The sequence below is a fragment of the Brassica napus genome, chromosome A2, assembly GCF_020379485.1.
Source record: "Brassica napus cultivar Da-Ae chromosome A2, Da-Ae, whole genome shotgun sequence".
NCBI classification, from domain to species: domain Eukaryota; kingdom Viridiplantae; phylum Streptophyta; class Magnoliopsida; order Brassicales; family Brassicaceae; genus Brassica; species Brassica napus.
The window spans coordinates 7,553,636-7,567,889 of NC_063435.1; the positions used below are offsets into that span (position 1 = coordinate 7,553,636).

Below are 14,254 nucleotides of genomic sequence, written 5' to 3' on the forward strand. Positions count from 1 at the left end.
AAGTAAGTGCATTTTAGAAGGATCAAATTGTATAGATTAGATTGCGAACTGATACTGGTAGTTAGGATAAAAACCGGAGATTGTTTGATGAATGCTGATTGAATTGTGGTGTTTTTTTTGTCTGTTTGATGGACTGTTTGAATTGTTCAAATTCCTACAATATCCTTAATGTAAAAAACTCATTTGAAACAAATTGTTTTGCTTAAAAGTAAATAAATAGCAGTATCAAATTGGAAGTAGTATAACTTGTCCTGAGAAACAAATGCAAAACGAAAATCAAAGATTCGAGAATATCTCTTTGAATACCACATTCATTGTTTGACGCTGAGGCTTGCCTTCAGGGTCGACAATCAAAATCTTCAGTCCTTTTTTAGAAGTCACTCTAGAAATAGCCACATATAGCTGCCCATGAGAGAAAACAGGTCTCGGTAGAAACAAACCAACCTCCGAAAGTGATTGACCTTGGCTTTTATTGATTGTTATAGCAAATGCCACAGCAATAGGTAGTTGTCTCCTCCTCATCTTGAACGGCAGTTTTTTATCAGAAGGTGTTATTGAGAGTCTAGGAAGAAAAACAGTGTGACCGACCTTTTCCCCTGTAATGACTTTAGCCTGTATCATGAAGTCATACATTTCTGTAATCTGGAGTCTAGTACCGTTCATTAGTCCCCCTATAGGATCAATGTTTCTAAGCAACATCACAGGACACCCAATCTTCAATCTGAGACTATGGTTAGGTAAACCAGATGCCTTGATTTTGTTCAGAAAATCTGGAGTAAGAGCTTGGTCATTCTTTGAAAACCTGTCTGAAGAGTCTATAGAATCAGAGCTCAAATAGAACTTTTCCTCACCTGCATTGACAACGAAAATTTTAATTTATAACAAACAAATCGTTCATTGAGAAGTCAGTAATCTAAACAAAAACATATCTACAAACGAACCTGGCAGCTTGTCCAACATATGCTGATTAATCATGTTCACATCTTCATTAGTAGGACAAAGTATTGCTCTTTCTTGAAAAAACTTAGGTTCTCTATGCTGCAGTAAAGAAACAGCATCCCCATACACCGCTTTGCTTATAGAATCTATTGGATCATCAGCATCAAGAATCAAAAACTCATCTGGAATAGTGATTAGAGCTTCGCCATCGTTTCCATCACCAATTTTTCCATCTCCAACATCTAAAATCCACTGCGAAAACTCTTGTAATTCTTTTGCATCTTCAGGTGTGAGATCATTTGACATCAGCCTCATGTTCTTTGTTAGCTCTAAAACTTTTACATGCTTCCAGAGATAAGAAGAATTAAGTGACTCCATAACTATTTCCGGCCTTCCAGCTCCGTGAATAACTGGCAGTACTTGTCTAAAATCTCCACCCAAGACAACTACTTTCCCGGCAAATGGTCTGTTATCTTTGTTTCCAATGATATCTGCCATGCTTCTATCCAAAGATTCAAAACAGTGCTTACTCATCATTGGAGCTTCGTCCCAGATGATAAGAGAGGCTGCTTTCACCAAATCCGCCTGATCAGTTCCTGGTACCAGATTGCAATAAGAAAACTCATCTGGGTTTATAGGAATCCCGAATCTAGAATGTGCTGTTCTTCCTCCTGGTAGCAATAGAGAAGCTATTCCACTTGATGCCACATTCAGACAGATTTCACCCCTCATTCTGATAGCAGCAGAAAGCAGCTTCCACAAGAAGGTTTTTCCAGTTCCACCAAACCCATAAACAAAAAACACACCTCCTTTCTTAGTAAAAACAGCATCGGTAATCTCATCATAGATTTTCCTTTGCTCATCAGTGAGTTTTGGAAAGTCACGATCATGATCAGCTTTTAACTCCTCCCGGTTGTAACTGAGCTCATCCATAATCAGCACGTTTTCATTAATGATGTCTGGGATTGGCTGTGGCATAGAGGTCCAGTTAGCCAATGAAGTTCCATTACTTTTTAAAATCTTTTCGATCTCTATAAGGGCTGCTTCTTTTTTTTCTTCATCCGACAAACAAAGATCTGCATGTGTCACAAGTTCAAAATCGTTTAAGTGGTATTTTAGTAACCGAATCGACGCAATCAGACTCAAATAAGAACATATATTACCTGGTCGATGCAGTTGCTGTCTTCGTTTATATTGAATGTCCTCAGAAAGGAATTCCCAAGTTTTCTCCCACACCTCTTCAGGCTTTGACAAAGTACCAGACATTAACATGATCACAAATGCATGGCGCATGTATGATGCCGAACCAGTAAAACTTGTCCTCACAAGCTCATCAATATATTCTTGATCATCTTCAAGTAGCCCTCTTGCAAAACATGTCTCTTTATATGTTTCATAAACAAAACCGTTGAAAGTTCTTATGTCCTTATCCTCAAACGGACCTTTAACAATGTTTAGCAAGACACGCATGTAGTAAGCTTCTTCTATCTTACGTGGTGCATAATTGATTCTCCCAATACTAAATCCTTTCTTTCTATCATAAAACTTCTTCTCCTTTTTATTCCAAGTAAACATTGTTGGAATCTCAGCTAAAGTCAGAGTCCGAGCAACTTCACTAACCTTGCACAATTCGAACCAGCCCATAAACATAGTATTTTCAATGAGCTTTCGGCTGGTCACTTTTTCGTATGTGTCATCATCCTTAAAAACAATGATCTGTTTTCCTGGTAGGTGGAATTGTATTCTCTCAACTGGAGTTGATCTATAATGTATTGGGAACTGAAAGATCCTCCATCCACCTTCACTTGCAGATACATATCTGTAAATAAATTAGTCATAGATGTTTACTTTTAAATATTTCAAAAATCAAAATATAAGCATTAACAGAGTCGAGAAAATTTGCACCTGCAGTTAAAAAAGTCTTTGATCTCATTTTTATTCTCTTCTTTTGAAGCTGTATTTGTGCAAGTCTCAGAATTAGGCGCAGTCACATCTGAAAAACATTAAAGCAAATCCGTTAGTAGAGGATACAATGTCGTCGAAAAATACACACTACTCACAGCAGTTAAATAATAACTTCTAATGCACGTTAATCACCTGCTGGCACAGAACTATTTTCTTTCGACGAACCATTATCCGGAGGTTCAACAGCAACAGTAACACGATCCTGCCCTTTATTAATATACTTGAATAAGTATTTTACAGCACCATTCTGATTGCACCATTCCACATTAATGTGAGCTCGATAACGAAGAGACAACTCCTTGTTATAAGGGATGACATGGGTGTTGTCACACTTGAATCCTTTTTTCTCTATAAATCCATTCCCCTCTTTCCTTCTTCTATAAACTGGAAATCCTTCCTTGTTCACAAATGTTTTTTCAACATGTGTCTTAGGATACTGCTTTGAACATTGCCCATTTTCCATGCACGGAGAGTTCACATTAACAGCTCCACAAGGACCATGGATCATCATGTCCTTAACCACTTCATAAAGCTCTGGCTCTTTTTCTTTATCTGGAATTTCGGCTGAGATGATTTTGTCAATGTCATCGTTTGTTCTAATCTTGGAATTAGGATGCATGAATAACAGAATGTGTGCATGGGGTAGGCCACGTTTCTGGAACTCAATCGTATACATTGCTGAAAAAAAAAATAGACTGATAAATTTCAGACCAAAAACAGGAATGGTGAAATTGTACTGAATAACTCACCCGAAGATGTCTTCCCCAAAAGTTGTTTATCTGTTAAATCTGTCATGAGAGATTCCAATTTGATTTTAAAGATTCTGGAGAGAATCTCTGGCCTATCTTCAGCACTAAGCTTTCTGGGTTGTAGATGCCTGGTGATCTCCGGCCATTTAGGATTGCACGTAAATGTTATAAAGTAATCAGGAAACCCAAAATATTTACAGATCGCCATGGCATCTAAATACATATTCTTCATGTATCTTGCTCCTCCCGTAAACGATGCTGGTAGCACAAATCGACTCCCTTGCTCATGCATATCTGTTTTGCCAGAGTTTTCAGCTTGTTGGATAGAGTCATAGCTGTCCGATCTGAGACTTTTCTGGTTCATTCTAAGATAAAACAGCCTGTTCGCCTCAATTGTTGTATAACCATCGACCAAAAATTGCTGAAACAATCTCCTCGAATGGAGAAGAGTATGACACTCATTCTCTCTTTCTTGTAAACGAAACGCATACCATTGTCTCATGCTGAGTGCCTTCCTCTTTAGCTTTGCTGTTGCCTCCGTTTCCCTCTTTTGAATCCCAAGTCTGAACCCATCTTCACCATAAGTAAAGATTAGAGGATATTGAAGAGCCAGATAAGCAGGGTGAATTTCACTAATCCTCTTAAGCCATCCCGTCTGTTTCTCTTGCAAAACAATATCTCTTTTATCCATGTCCAAATTGAAATCTCCAGGAATTAGTGCAGCTACTTCAGATGCGGTAGGAGTATCATATGTTCTTCCATCTTTCTCTCGACTACTAATGATACGCATATGAAATGTCTGGTCAGGATTAGTGTCAAATCGATCACGTGCTGATCTAAATTGATGGACATAGGGGTTGCACTCGTCTAGCATAGCCGTTAGTGCCTGTATAACTTTTTTCCTAAGTTCTTCTTTCCTTGCTTTTTCAGTTGATTTCTTGTATTTCCTGAGAAAAAATATAAACACGAGGTCGTCCAGATTAGTTCAAACTCATTTATGGTGGAAAATCATATCGCAAACTGGTTAAACTAAGAATCAAAAAATTACCCGATAATACCAGATCGATTGCCTATCTCATTTTCTGTGTCAACAATATAAAGCTGACCAAACTTGGGTTCACCGTTTGGTGGCTTTAGACTACCCATCAAATGGTAGTTCTCTCCTTGAAGCTGAAACATTTGAGGGCCAATACCTTTTTTAACAGAGCGGTCCACTTTCCCACCAAGAGATGTAAATGAGAAAACCATGTTGATAACTCTAATATTCTCACGAAAATATCGACTCATTTCATCATCCTCTGTCAAAAATCTTTTCAATATGGCTGGGGATTCTTTTAACAGTGGCAGCTGTACCTGACCGTGCCCACAACACAGTGAAAATTTAGGTTTACGGGTAGATCTCTTCCTGTTTATGCGCTCACCATACCACATTATAGCCCCACAATGCTCACATTTATGGGTTGCATCACCTTCGTCGATGTATACTGCCTCTGGAAAAAACATGAACCAAACTAATTGGTAAATTATAGGCAAGCACAGTCAATATAACGAATTAAACTTTAAAATAAAAATTTTGCCTACTGTTTTTCCCCTTCGAAGAAGTTTTCCTTTTGGAGGGTCCAACTGTGTCTGATTCTTTTGAGAACATGTCAAAATCCACATTTGATTCAGACTCCATGTCACTTTCTTCACTGCTGCAATCATAATGTTGTTCTCCTTCGACTTCATATGCACCTTTTATTTTAAAAATTCCATGTTAAGTTCTTTCGCTATTCTGAATTTTTTAACATTAAAGAACATTAAACTATCGATAGGATTCGTGCGTATTGATTACCCTCGTAATCATGATATATAGAGTCATCATTTTCTTCACTCGAGTATCCATCAACATGAAGGCCAACTCCTTCTGTTTCTGTTGCTATAAAATAAAGCAAGACGGATGTATAAATTCCTCAAAACAATGTAAACATATTCCTTGAATTCAATACGCCCTAGATAACATAAACTACATACCATGTACTGTTTTTGCTTTTTTTCCTGAGGCAACAGCTTTTCCTTTTCCTTTTTCTGAAAACAAACAGATTTTATAAATTATGCAGTAATAATGTTATGATCTTGATAACTTCCCAAGGTTTATCAGAAAAATAAACAGATTTACACAAATAATAATCACCTTTAGCTGTTAATCTGGACTTAGATGATTCAAACGTAGATGGTAGAACCTCTTGTTGTGTCTGTGTCCTTACAGAAGGACTGACATTGGTCGTATCAGATAGAGGTATAGAGCTTGTAGGAAAAGAAGTTGGTGGTGTGTGAAGGTTAGAACGGGCTGGACAATCACATCAGAACGACAATTTAAGAACAAATAAACTGCCAAGAGCAATACAACACGTAGTCACTCAAAGCACTGAAATAGCATAGGACTTACATGAGAAAGAATCGTTCTTTCTTAGCCTCTTAGCAGATTCACATGGGTTTCCTTTGACTTGGTAATCTTTTTTAGATCCGGTAGGCGTAGTCGTTGAATGAATTCTTGTATTCGCTATAGTTCTCTCATCATGCGTTGCAGTTAGATAAGATTGTCGTGTCTGTGTGGTTCCAGAAGGAACTTGATTGGTAATATCAGATAACACCATTAGTTCTCCTTCAATGGAATTGGTTGTTCTCTTCCTCTTATAACAAAGACGTTGAGCTACTGAGCGTGAACTTAACGTAATGGGTGGTATCTGTGAGTACGCTTGGGCTGAATTGATAGTGCTTTGAGTAGACACGATGTTTGCTTGTGCTTTGTCAAGTATGAATTTGAAGATGTGAGTACGCTTGGGCTGAATTCAAAAGACACAAATCCAATATCTTTAAAAACATAGGCTAAGGATGACTTACACAAGATAGCTGAATTCTCGGTTGGAGCAATAGTTTCATTGTTTTTTGTACTCTGTTCTCTCTTAATGGTAGATCCAGTTGGTACTGTCTTTTTGGTTGTATCTTTCATCGTTCTCTGAAATAAAATAGACTCTGCGTTATTCTATTGTTAAGATTGAAGAATAATTAGTTAGGGAATATAGGATACAATCTTGTTACTGGATTGCCCTTGCAAGTTTATTTATTGTCTTTATTAGTTATGGTTACAAAATAAACTATAAATATTGAATTACCTTTGTGAGTATAAGGCGTTTTTTTTTAACAATTCATAAAAAATAATTCCTAACCATCATCAACTTTGATCTTCCAGCTTCATCGGTTTACTTAAGGTGCTACCAATCAGTTGATGATTTGGACATGGGAACAATGGAATCTCCCTCATAGATACGCCCAAATAGAAGAACTCCACACGATAAAGTAAGCCCATTCTTAAAACCATAGCAAATGCATTATAGGTATGAAACTGATTGGTAGTTAGGGAACACAGTGGATTGCAATACATAGATTTTTGGAGGTTAGTTATGTAACTGATATTGGTACATAGGGAACATAGTCGATTGCGATAGTTAGCTTAGACAGCAAGCAATGCTATATAATAAATATAGAAATTTAAAAATTAAAGGAAAAAAGGCAAAGAAATTATCTGAAGCATACTTTATTATAATAAGTTTAACCAAAAACATAACCATTAATAAAAAACCAAAACCAAACAATTATTAAAAAAAAAACCAAAACATGAAATTGCTTCAGAAATAAGAAAACAAATAAAACCAAAAAAAAAAAACATAAACTTCAGCCTCGCAGATTTAGGTCTTCTTGCCTGCTTCAAGATCCAAATCACTCATCTTCTCCACCTTGATAGTTTTTAAGCGAAGGTTCTTTGAAGTCGAAGTGATATCGCGTGGAGGGTCTGACCATGCTCCCTTTCTCTTCGTGGATGGTGTGGTGGATGGTGTGGACAAACATTCAATGTGTTCTTCATTGTCAAGGAGATTGACAGAGTTCTGAAAAATAAGAAACATAAACTTTAGCAAGTCTCAGTATTAATACAACAAATGCATTAAAATTAATAATACTGCACATCACTGAATATAAGAATACAGTCAAACCTCTTCTCCACTTGTAAGAGCTAGATCTTGATCAGACTCAGAACTCTCAACATTGGCTGACTCATTGAAAACAATTTGGCTTTGACGGTAGATTTTTCCAACCTTGTAAATCTCAGATCCATACAAAACATGTTCCTTTTCCACAGAAATTCCAAAGGTGAAAGTCTTTCCAACAACAGATAGGATGGCGTCAGGTAAATCTGTAGGATCCTCAAGCTAGATGACAAAAAGACCAAATCAGAATATATTAGAAATAATTCAAGTATCTCGAAAATAACTCAAAATATACACTATGTAAAGCATACCTCATCAAATGATCCATTCAAAAGAGTCGCAGCCGATTCGACAATCATTCCCTTGGCAATTTGGTCAAGTAACATCAGTTTTGTTTCTCCTGTGTCATCCTTAACAATCAAATGGAGCTTAAACCTACAATCAAAACATCAGTAAGCAAAATTGCGTAAATGAGAGACTGATTAGGAATGAGTCAAATACATGCGGTTTGAATATAAAAATGTTTTAAATTTCTCACCTTGGTGACACACTTGAAACATTCTCTTTGCACACCTCACACCACCAGAGATGTGTAGTGACCTCCTTTCCATGAATTGTCTTAACTAAAGTTCCCACTTTCACTACCTTTTTGTTGCATGTGCAGCAACCAAAGTAATACCATCCCCAATCCGAGTCAATAGCATAGACTTCGCACTCGACCAAGCACTTCTCCACCTAGTAAATTAGGTAGTTTTAAAATATAATTGAATCACTATAAGAAACAAAGAACCTCAATAAAAAATGAAGGCTCACCTGAGTGGATTCAAGAAGTCCATGGATGGTTCTCTTGGGAAAGAGCATCCATTTGTCACGCTTGTCTTGGATACTTTTCACCTCTTCCAAATCAAGTATCTCATCACGACCCTCACAAATGGCGAGGGGTTTAACCTCATCAACAAACCTAACAAAGTGTTATAACCAAATAAGATAAAAGAGTACTCCAGAATTACATGTATAGACAGTAAGTATTATTAAAGTAATGAAACCCTACATTTGTTTGAAAGCTGCAGTTTCTGCTATGTCAGGATTAATCAAGAGCAGTGATGCCTCAAAAGCATTGGTGATTTGGAGTTCACCTGAAGATTTTTTCAAAGTAAATAAATATTATAAGACGTTCCTTACAAACTTTATTATAAAGTCATTACTATATTGAAATAAACTTATACCTCTAAATCTCCCGATCTTTGCAAACCTTATTAGACAAATGGGCTTCCCTTCTTCGTCTTTACTACACCCCTCGTAGAGGATCTCCGCAAATTTACCCCACAGACAGCAGGGAACACGAGCATCACTATGATTAATATAAAGAAAAACATCAGCAGCACCAATTTAACTTGAGTATCTCAATAAAAAAAAATTTGTTCAGGAATACAAACTTCATGTCGCGAAGGGTAAACTCTATTTTCATCCTTGGCTTGCCTGAGACTTGAATAGTTTCAAGATCTCCCAAGTCCACAACTTGACCAATCACATCTGGAAAAAAAAAAACATCAATAAATATACAGAGGCCACGAGAGTAAAACAAATTAGAAGAATGCGCAAATAATTACCAATGAGAAAACATGTTTTGAGTGATCCACCCAAAACAGTCTGGAAGTCCACCAAGCTCAGAAACATGTCTTCGTTGATCAGAGGAGACCTTGTGATTGCCGTATTCTGAATGATGCTCATTTTGAAGGGATGATCGGTTGCTCGGTACATGCCAGTTGAAGGACTGAGGGTGAAATTCTGGATGTGCCTCCATGCTCCAACAGGAAGAAGGCGGCCTTTACTCTCCATGTAAGTTCGCTTGCAAGAGGCATGTATTTTACATCCCTAGTTCAGGTTGAAAAAAAAAAAGTTAGTGAACAAACGTAAAGCTACATATTACGCTAAACAACAAATAACCAACTACTTATTAGAACACTCACAGCTTCATCGGATAGCACCATCTCGAGGGTGTCCCCGTGCACTGGGTTGTACTGCTTCCAAGAGTGCAGAACCTTCACATGTACTTTCCAGCCACTTTTGTAGGGTTTCACATCTTTCAAAGGGGTCACTTTCATTGCCATTGCGGTAGACATCTTTTTTTTGATTGCGAATGTAGTTGTGAGTAAATGTGAGAAAGCTTAGGCATGTTGTAGGTGTTTATATAGCAGTAGGTTAATCGATGGTTCTAAATGTCTGGTAAAAAAATATCTCTCGTATATTCTTAGTTCTCTATAGGAAACAGTTAGAGTATTGATCAAGAAAATATATTTAGAGATCGTTAATGTCTGGTTGTTTACATATCTTAACAATATTTACAATTCTGTTGGTTTAAAAATCTTTTTTAACATAAACGAATTAAATGAAACAAATATTTGGGTAGTTATTACGTATGCTTCATGGGCAAGCTAGTATATTCTGATTCATTAAAGGATAAATCGTTAGCTTCATGGGCAAGCTAGTATATTGTGATTCACAAAAGGGAAAATCGTAAGAGGATTTATATAGTTAAGATTTTAAATATTTGTTACATATCTTCCTAATATGTGCTTGCCGTGGGCCATTTAGACAAAAGTGTAAGGAGAATTTCGATTGGGCTAACAATCAAGGTTGGGCCATATTAAAAACTCAGAAAAAAACGTGTTGTACGTAATTCACGCATTTACCCTTTTTTAATCTTTGAAATGTAAGGAAACACTAAAAAAGGAGATGCCCCTAAGGTAATTATGAAAAAGGATCCTGCTTTAATAGTATAGATGGTTAAGAGAGTTTCTGAGTACAAATGTATTCGAGTATAAAATAGGGATATCTTCGATGTATGAAGCGTGGACCCCTTTCTCTTTTGTTTCTGTCTTTTTTATAGTTTTTTGGTCTAATCTTTTTTTATAGTTTGTGTGAAAGAGAATTTTAACAGCGACGTGATCTTCGGTATTTATCCAGAACCATCAAACAAAGTTTATATCGATATATCAAATTTTTGTAATAAGAATTTAGAAAACACATAACACATCACACCGTAGGATTAGTTTCTTTTTGGTCCCACATTAGTGACTTATATAACGATACAAACACGCAAGTAAAGGTACAAAGAAAAGAAGAAAGAAGAAGAAAGAAGTAAGCTTGTTTTAGCAAAAAAAAAAACGCAACAAAACAAAAGCAATGATAGAAAAAGATAATTTAAAGTCAACGCCTTTTTTGTTGAACATCGCAATTACGCTAACGTGGCTCATTTGCTTTGCTCTATCTTGGCCTTCCTCTTTTCGTTAACAAAGAAGACGAGCAGAGCCACGACGGAGAAGACGCTGAAACAGACAGAGGCAATATCTAAGGATTTGTGGCGGCCACTAATAGCCTGAACGCTGAAGAGATTGGTTGTCTTGTCCTGGTTTGTGCTCTGTCCAAAGGCAACTTCGTGGTCCTTGGCATCAACTGCGTAGGCACGAACGTAGTAGGTCCCTGTAGGGATGTCGCGCTCGAGGGTATAGTCGAATGATTGAGCGGTTTTGACAGTGGGGTCATAAGAAAATGAAGAGATCTTGTGTGGGCAACTCTTGTCCTTGAAGAGCTCATTTTCCGTCTTGCGCCATGGTCGGTCCACTTGGCTGATCGGAGCGTAGCATAGCTTTACTTTAATTGTCTTAAATTCAGGCTCCTTTGTAGCCGTCGAGCTTACCTTCCATGTAATGCTCAACTTATCAATTCCGGCAGCCAAAACTAAAAAACACATCCCAAATTGATCAGCCTTGATGTATATCAGTAATGACTCAATTTTCCATACAATAATGTTAGATAATATGTTTTGTATCACTTTTCAAAAGTAAGTAGGATTAACGTGTTTTATTATATTTTTCATAACCAGTGCTTAAGTTCAGACTCAGGACCTCTGGTGCGCCGAATATTCTTGAAAATATTCAAGGTTTTCACAGTCTCTAACCTTGATTGAAATTGTAATGCTCGTAAGATAAACAAATATGTTATATAAATCAAGCCGCGACATAGGGATAAAAGATATACGAGAGCAATACTTAATCTTGGTCTCCTAACGTTTTCATTCAACACATTTTTTTTTTTTTTAATTCTAGTAAGATATGAGAGCAAAACAAGAAAACCGAACACGATATGCCGAACTAAAGCAGGGAAATAGCGATAAGAGAATACACTTACCGACACCTTCTCCAGTTCTGCTGGGTGTAGCGGTGATCTCAAGTGCACCTTTCTCCAGGTCGGTGAATAGTCTCTCTTTGGTAGCACCATGACTGGATTGGATCATGGAGCATATTAGAAGTGAAGCGAAGAGGAGCTTCTTGATCGCCATGGATTCTTGAATCTGAATGTGGAAAAAAGGCTTATGAGAAGAAGAGGAATATGCCTTTGATTGACTTTTATGTTTGATAAGGTGGAGGGTGCACATTATGTCTTTATATAATGATTTACGGTGATCCTTAGATCAAAATATCTTTGGGTTAGTATAAACAAATAATAGAGACAAAGTCAACGGTTTGGTCTGAGATTACCCTTTGAAGACTTGAGAAGAATGTGTTTCCTCCCTGGCACAAGTGTCTCTGTTGTCTTCCTCCAGCTGAGATTTGGCCCCCTAAACAAGCCAAAGGATGATATTTGAGTTTCTGTTTCATTATTAATCATCTTAATTATTTAATTTCCGATTCCAATCAATTCTCTATATAACGGCCAATTCACCTACAATATACTCTTTATAGAAAACAATATGTGGAAACAATATTTGGAAACAATATTGGAGAGCGAAAACAATATTTGGAAACTATAATGGAGAGCGAAAAGGGCGTTTTTAGGGTTTTGGGGGGCGGCGAGCACGATACGGCCATGGATGATTTCGTGGACCAAGGACGTCCTCCGGGTGATCCACCAGACATGGCGGGCTCGTGGGTGAGGAAGGTCACGGGCTCGAGCGCCGGAGGGATGCCAAATCCGGAGGAGTTGATTGATGAGGCGTTTGTTTCAGAAAGAGTTAGGCTGGAACTTCCGAATGGAGAAGAGGGGGAACCGGTGATCACGATTGAACAAGAGGTGCTAGAAGCCATGAACGGGCTGTGGAAACACTGCATGATTGTGAAAGTTCTAGGGCGAGTTACTCCCATTGCGGTATTGACCCGGAAGCTTCGGGAGATGTGGAAGCCAAAGGGCTCGATGTGTGTAATGGACCTCCCGCGACAATACTTTATGATCAGGTTCGGAGATGAAGATGAGTATTTGGCGGCGCTTGCAGGGGGGCCTTGGAGAGTGTTCGGGAGTTACCTTGTGGTTCAAGCATGGACACCATCCTTCGATCCCCTAAATGATGATATCGTAACGACCCCCGTGTGGATTCGATTGGCAAATATCCCTATCAATTTCTATCACAAATCCATCTTGATGGGTATCGCTAAGGGGCTAGGAAAACCGGTCAAAGTGGATTTGACGACGTTGAACTTCGAAAGGGCCAGATTCGCCAGGATTTGTGTCGAGGTGAACCTGAGAAAACCCTTGAAAGGCTCGATAGTGATAAACGGAGACAGATATTTTGTATCATATGAAGGTCTATCGCAAATCTGTTCTAGCTGTGGGATGTTTGGCCACTTGGTGCATAGGTGTCCGAGTATAATCCAAGAGCGAACGGCCATTGACAGGACCCCTAGAGTTCAGAGAACCAATCCGGCGGAAGCACCTCAAGGTTCTAATGGTAACCCTGATCAAGCACGCCAGGAGGAGGACGGGTTTACGCTGGTACGTCATTCCGGTAGGAGAGGGGAAAGTTCGAGAAGTCAGACGGTGACAGGGAACCAGAGAGAGAGTTCTGGCCGAAACCTCCGGGAGATCCCGCGAATTAAGGAAACTTCGAATATTATGGTTTCGAACAGTTTTGGAAGGTTGATGGAAGATTTGGAATCCCCGGAGATAAGGCAAGAAGTTGTTGGTCAAGATGAGAATAAGGAGAATGAGATTATTCAGGGAAATGCGAATATTCAGGTTCACAAAAATCAAACAAAGAGTGTGAATCGCGAATCAGGAGTGATCTTTTCGGCGGGGAATTCAAACGGGAGTCGACCCAAAGTAAACCCACCGATAATAAAGAAGCAACTAGGAGGATATAAAGGCCCAGAAAACAAAAACACAAGGCCCAAACCAGTCTCGAAGTCAAAGCCCATGAGAGGGCTCGTGTTTGGTCCAACCGGGGGAGGGATCGAATTGTCAAGCAATGGGAAACGATTGAGAGTTGAGCAGGATAATCTGGGGAGAGCCGGTGGTCTCTTTCTACAGGACAGCCCCGTTAGAGTAGATGGAGTTCTTCCCCAATTGGCTGATAAGGGTACGGAGTCGAACTCGATCTTGGATGTGGTGGATGTGAATTTGGGAAGTGATGCAGGTATGCAAGAGGTCCCATCGGAGACAATGGAGTCTCAGGAGGCGTAACAGTTGTCCCCGGCTTTTCTTACTATTTCGTGTTTGTTAATGATGAAGATTCTTATGTGGAATTGCCGGGGGGCAAATAAACCCAATTTTCGACGTTCGATTCGTTACTTATTGAAGAAA

The 14,254-nt window shown here is 38.5% G+C and overlaps 4 protein-coding genes across 4 annotated transcripts; 1 reads left to right on the forward strand and 3 right to left on the reverse strand.

The window, feature by feature from the left end:
- Window positions 1–276: 276 nt before the first annotated feature.
- LOC106447925 lies at window positions 277–6,289 on the reverse strand. The gene is made up of 13 exons (XM_048751958.1): window positions 6,082–6,289; window positions 5,827–5,982; window positions 5,667–5,720; window positions 5,488–5,571; window positions 5,235–5,387; window positions 5,007–5,143; window positions 4,702–4,823; window positions 3,654–4,600; window positions 3,037–3,582; window positions 2,845–2,932; window positions 2,103–2,758; window positions 942–2,015; window positions 277–851 (listed from the first exon to the last, which is right to left on the reverse strand). Exons 1-13 carry the CDS (start codon window positions 6,287–6,289, stop codon window positions 277–279), a joined length of 4,800 nt encoding a protein of 1,599 aa, XP_048607915.1.
- Window positions 6,290–6,998: 709 nt separating this feature from the next.
- On the reverse strand, window positions 6,999–10,065 carry LOC125585486 (replication protein A 70 kDa DNA-binding subunit D-like). Its single transcript, XM_048754625.1, has 10 exons — window positions 9,649–10,065; window positions 9,289–9,553; window positions 9,115–9,211; window positions 8,905–9,029; window positions 8,730–8,814; window positions 8,492–8,639; window positions 8,217–8,413; window positions 7,990–8,113; window positions 7,685–7,900; window positions 6,999–7,579 (listed from the first exon to the last, which is right to left on the reverse strand). Exons 1-10 carry the CDS (start codon window positions 9,799–9,801, stop codon window positions 7,382–7,384), a joined length of 1,608 nt encoding a protein of 535 aa, XP_048610582.1. The 5' UTR covers window positions 9,802–10,065; the 3' UTR covers window positions 6,999–7,381.
- A 571-nt stretch (window positions 10,066–10,636) lies between these two features.
- LOC106374441 (high-affinity nitrate transporter 3.1-like) lies at window positions 10,637–12,131 on the reverse strand. The gene is made up of 2 exons (XM_013814464.3): window positions 11,870–12,131; window positions 10,637–11,419 (listed from the first exon to the last, which is right to left on the reverse strand). The coding sequence occupies exons 1-2, from the start codon at window positions 12,114–12,116 to the stop codon at window positions 10,932–10,934; spliced, it is 735 nt and encodes a 244-aa protein (XP_013669918.2). The 5' UTR covers window positions 12,117–12,131; the 3' UTR covers window positions 10,637–10,931.
- A 5-nt stretch (window positions 12,132–12,136) lies between these two features.
- LOC111200943 lies at window positions 12,137–14,134 on the forward strand. The gene has a single exon (XM_022692584.2). The coding sequence runs from the start codon at window positions 12,491–12,493 to the stop codon at window positions 14,132–14,134; it is 1,644 nt and encodes a 547-aa protein (XP_022548305.2). The 5' UTR covers window positions 12,137–12,490.
- Window positions 14,135–14,254: the final 120 nt, after the last annotated feature.

Coding starts and splice junctions, on each gene's coding strand:
- LOC106447925 (XM_048751958.1), bottom strand. CDS start 6,289: ATGGTGTTATCTGATATTACCAATCAAGTTCCTTCTGGAACCACACAG. Junction 5,983..6,081: donor AAAGAACGATTCTTTCTCAT/GTAAGTCCTATG, acceptor GTGATTGTCCAG/CCCGTTCTAACCTTCACACA. Junction 5,388..5,487: donor TATATATCATGATTACGAGG/GTAATCAATACG, acceptor TTAAAATAAAAG/GTGCATATGAAGTCGAAGGA.
- LOC125585486 (XM_048754625.1), bottom strand. CDS start 9,801: ATGTCTACCGCAATGGCAATGAAAGTGACCCCTTTGAAAGATGTGAAA. Junction 8,640..8,729: donor ACTGCAGCTTTCAAACAAAT/GTAGGGTTTCAT, acceptor ACACTTTGTTAG/GTTTGTTGATGAGGTTAAAC. Junction 8,114..8,216: donor GTTTCAAGTGTGTCACCAAG/GTGAGAAATTTA, acceptor TTTTGATTGTAG/GTTTAAGCTCCATTTGATTG.
- LOC106374441 (XM_013814464.3), bottom strand. CDS start 12,116: ATGTGCACCCTCCACCTTATCAAACATAAAAGTCAATCAAAGGCATAT. Junction 11,420..11,869: donor CAGAACTGGAGAAGGTGTCG/GTAAGTGTATTC, acceptor TGTGTTTTTTAG/TTTTGGCTGCCGGAATTGAT.
- LOC111200943 (XM_022692584.2), top strand. CDS start 12,491: ATGGAGAGCGAAAAGGGCGTTTTTAGGGTTTTGGGGGGCGGCGAGCAC.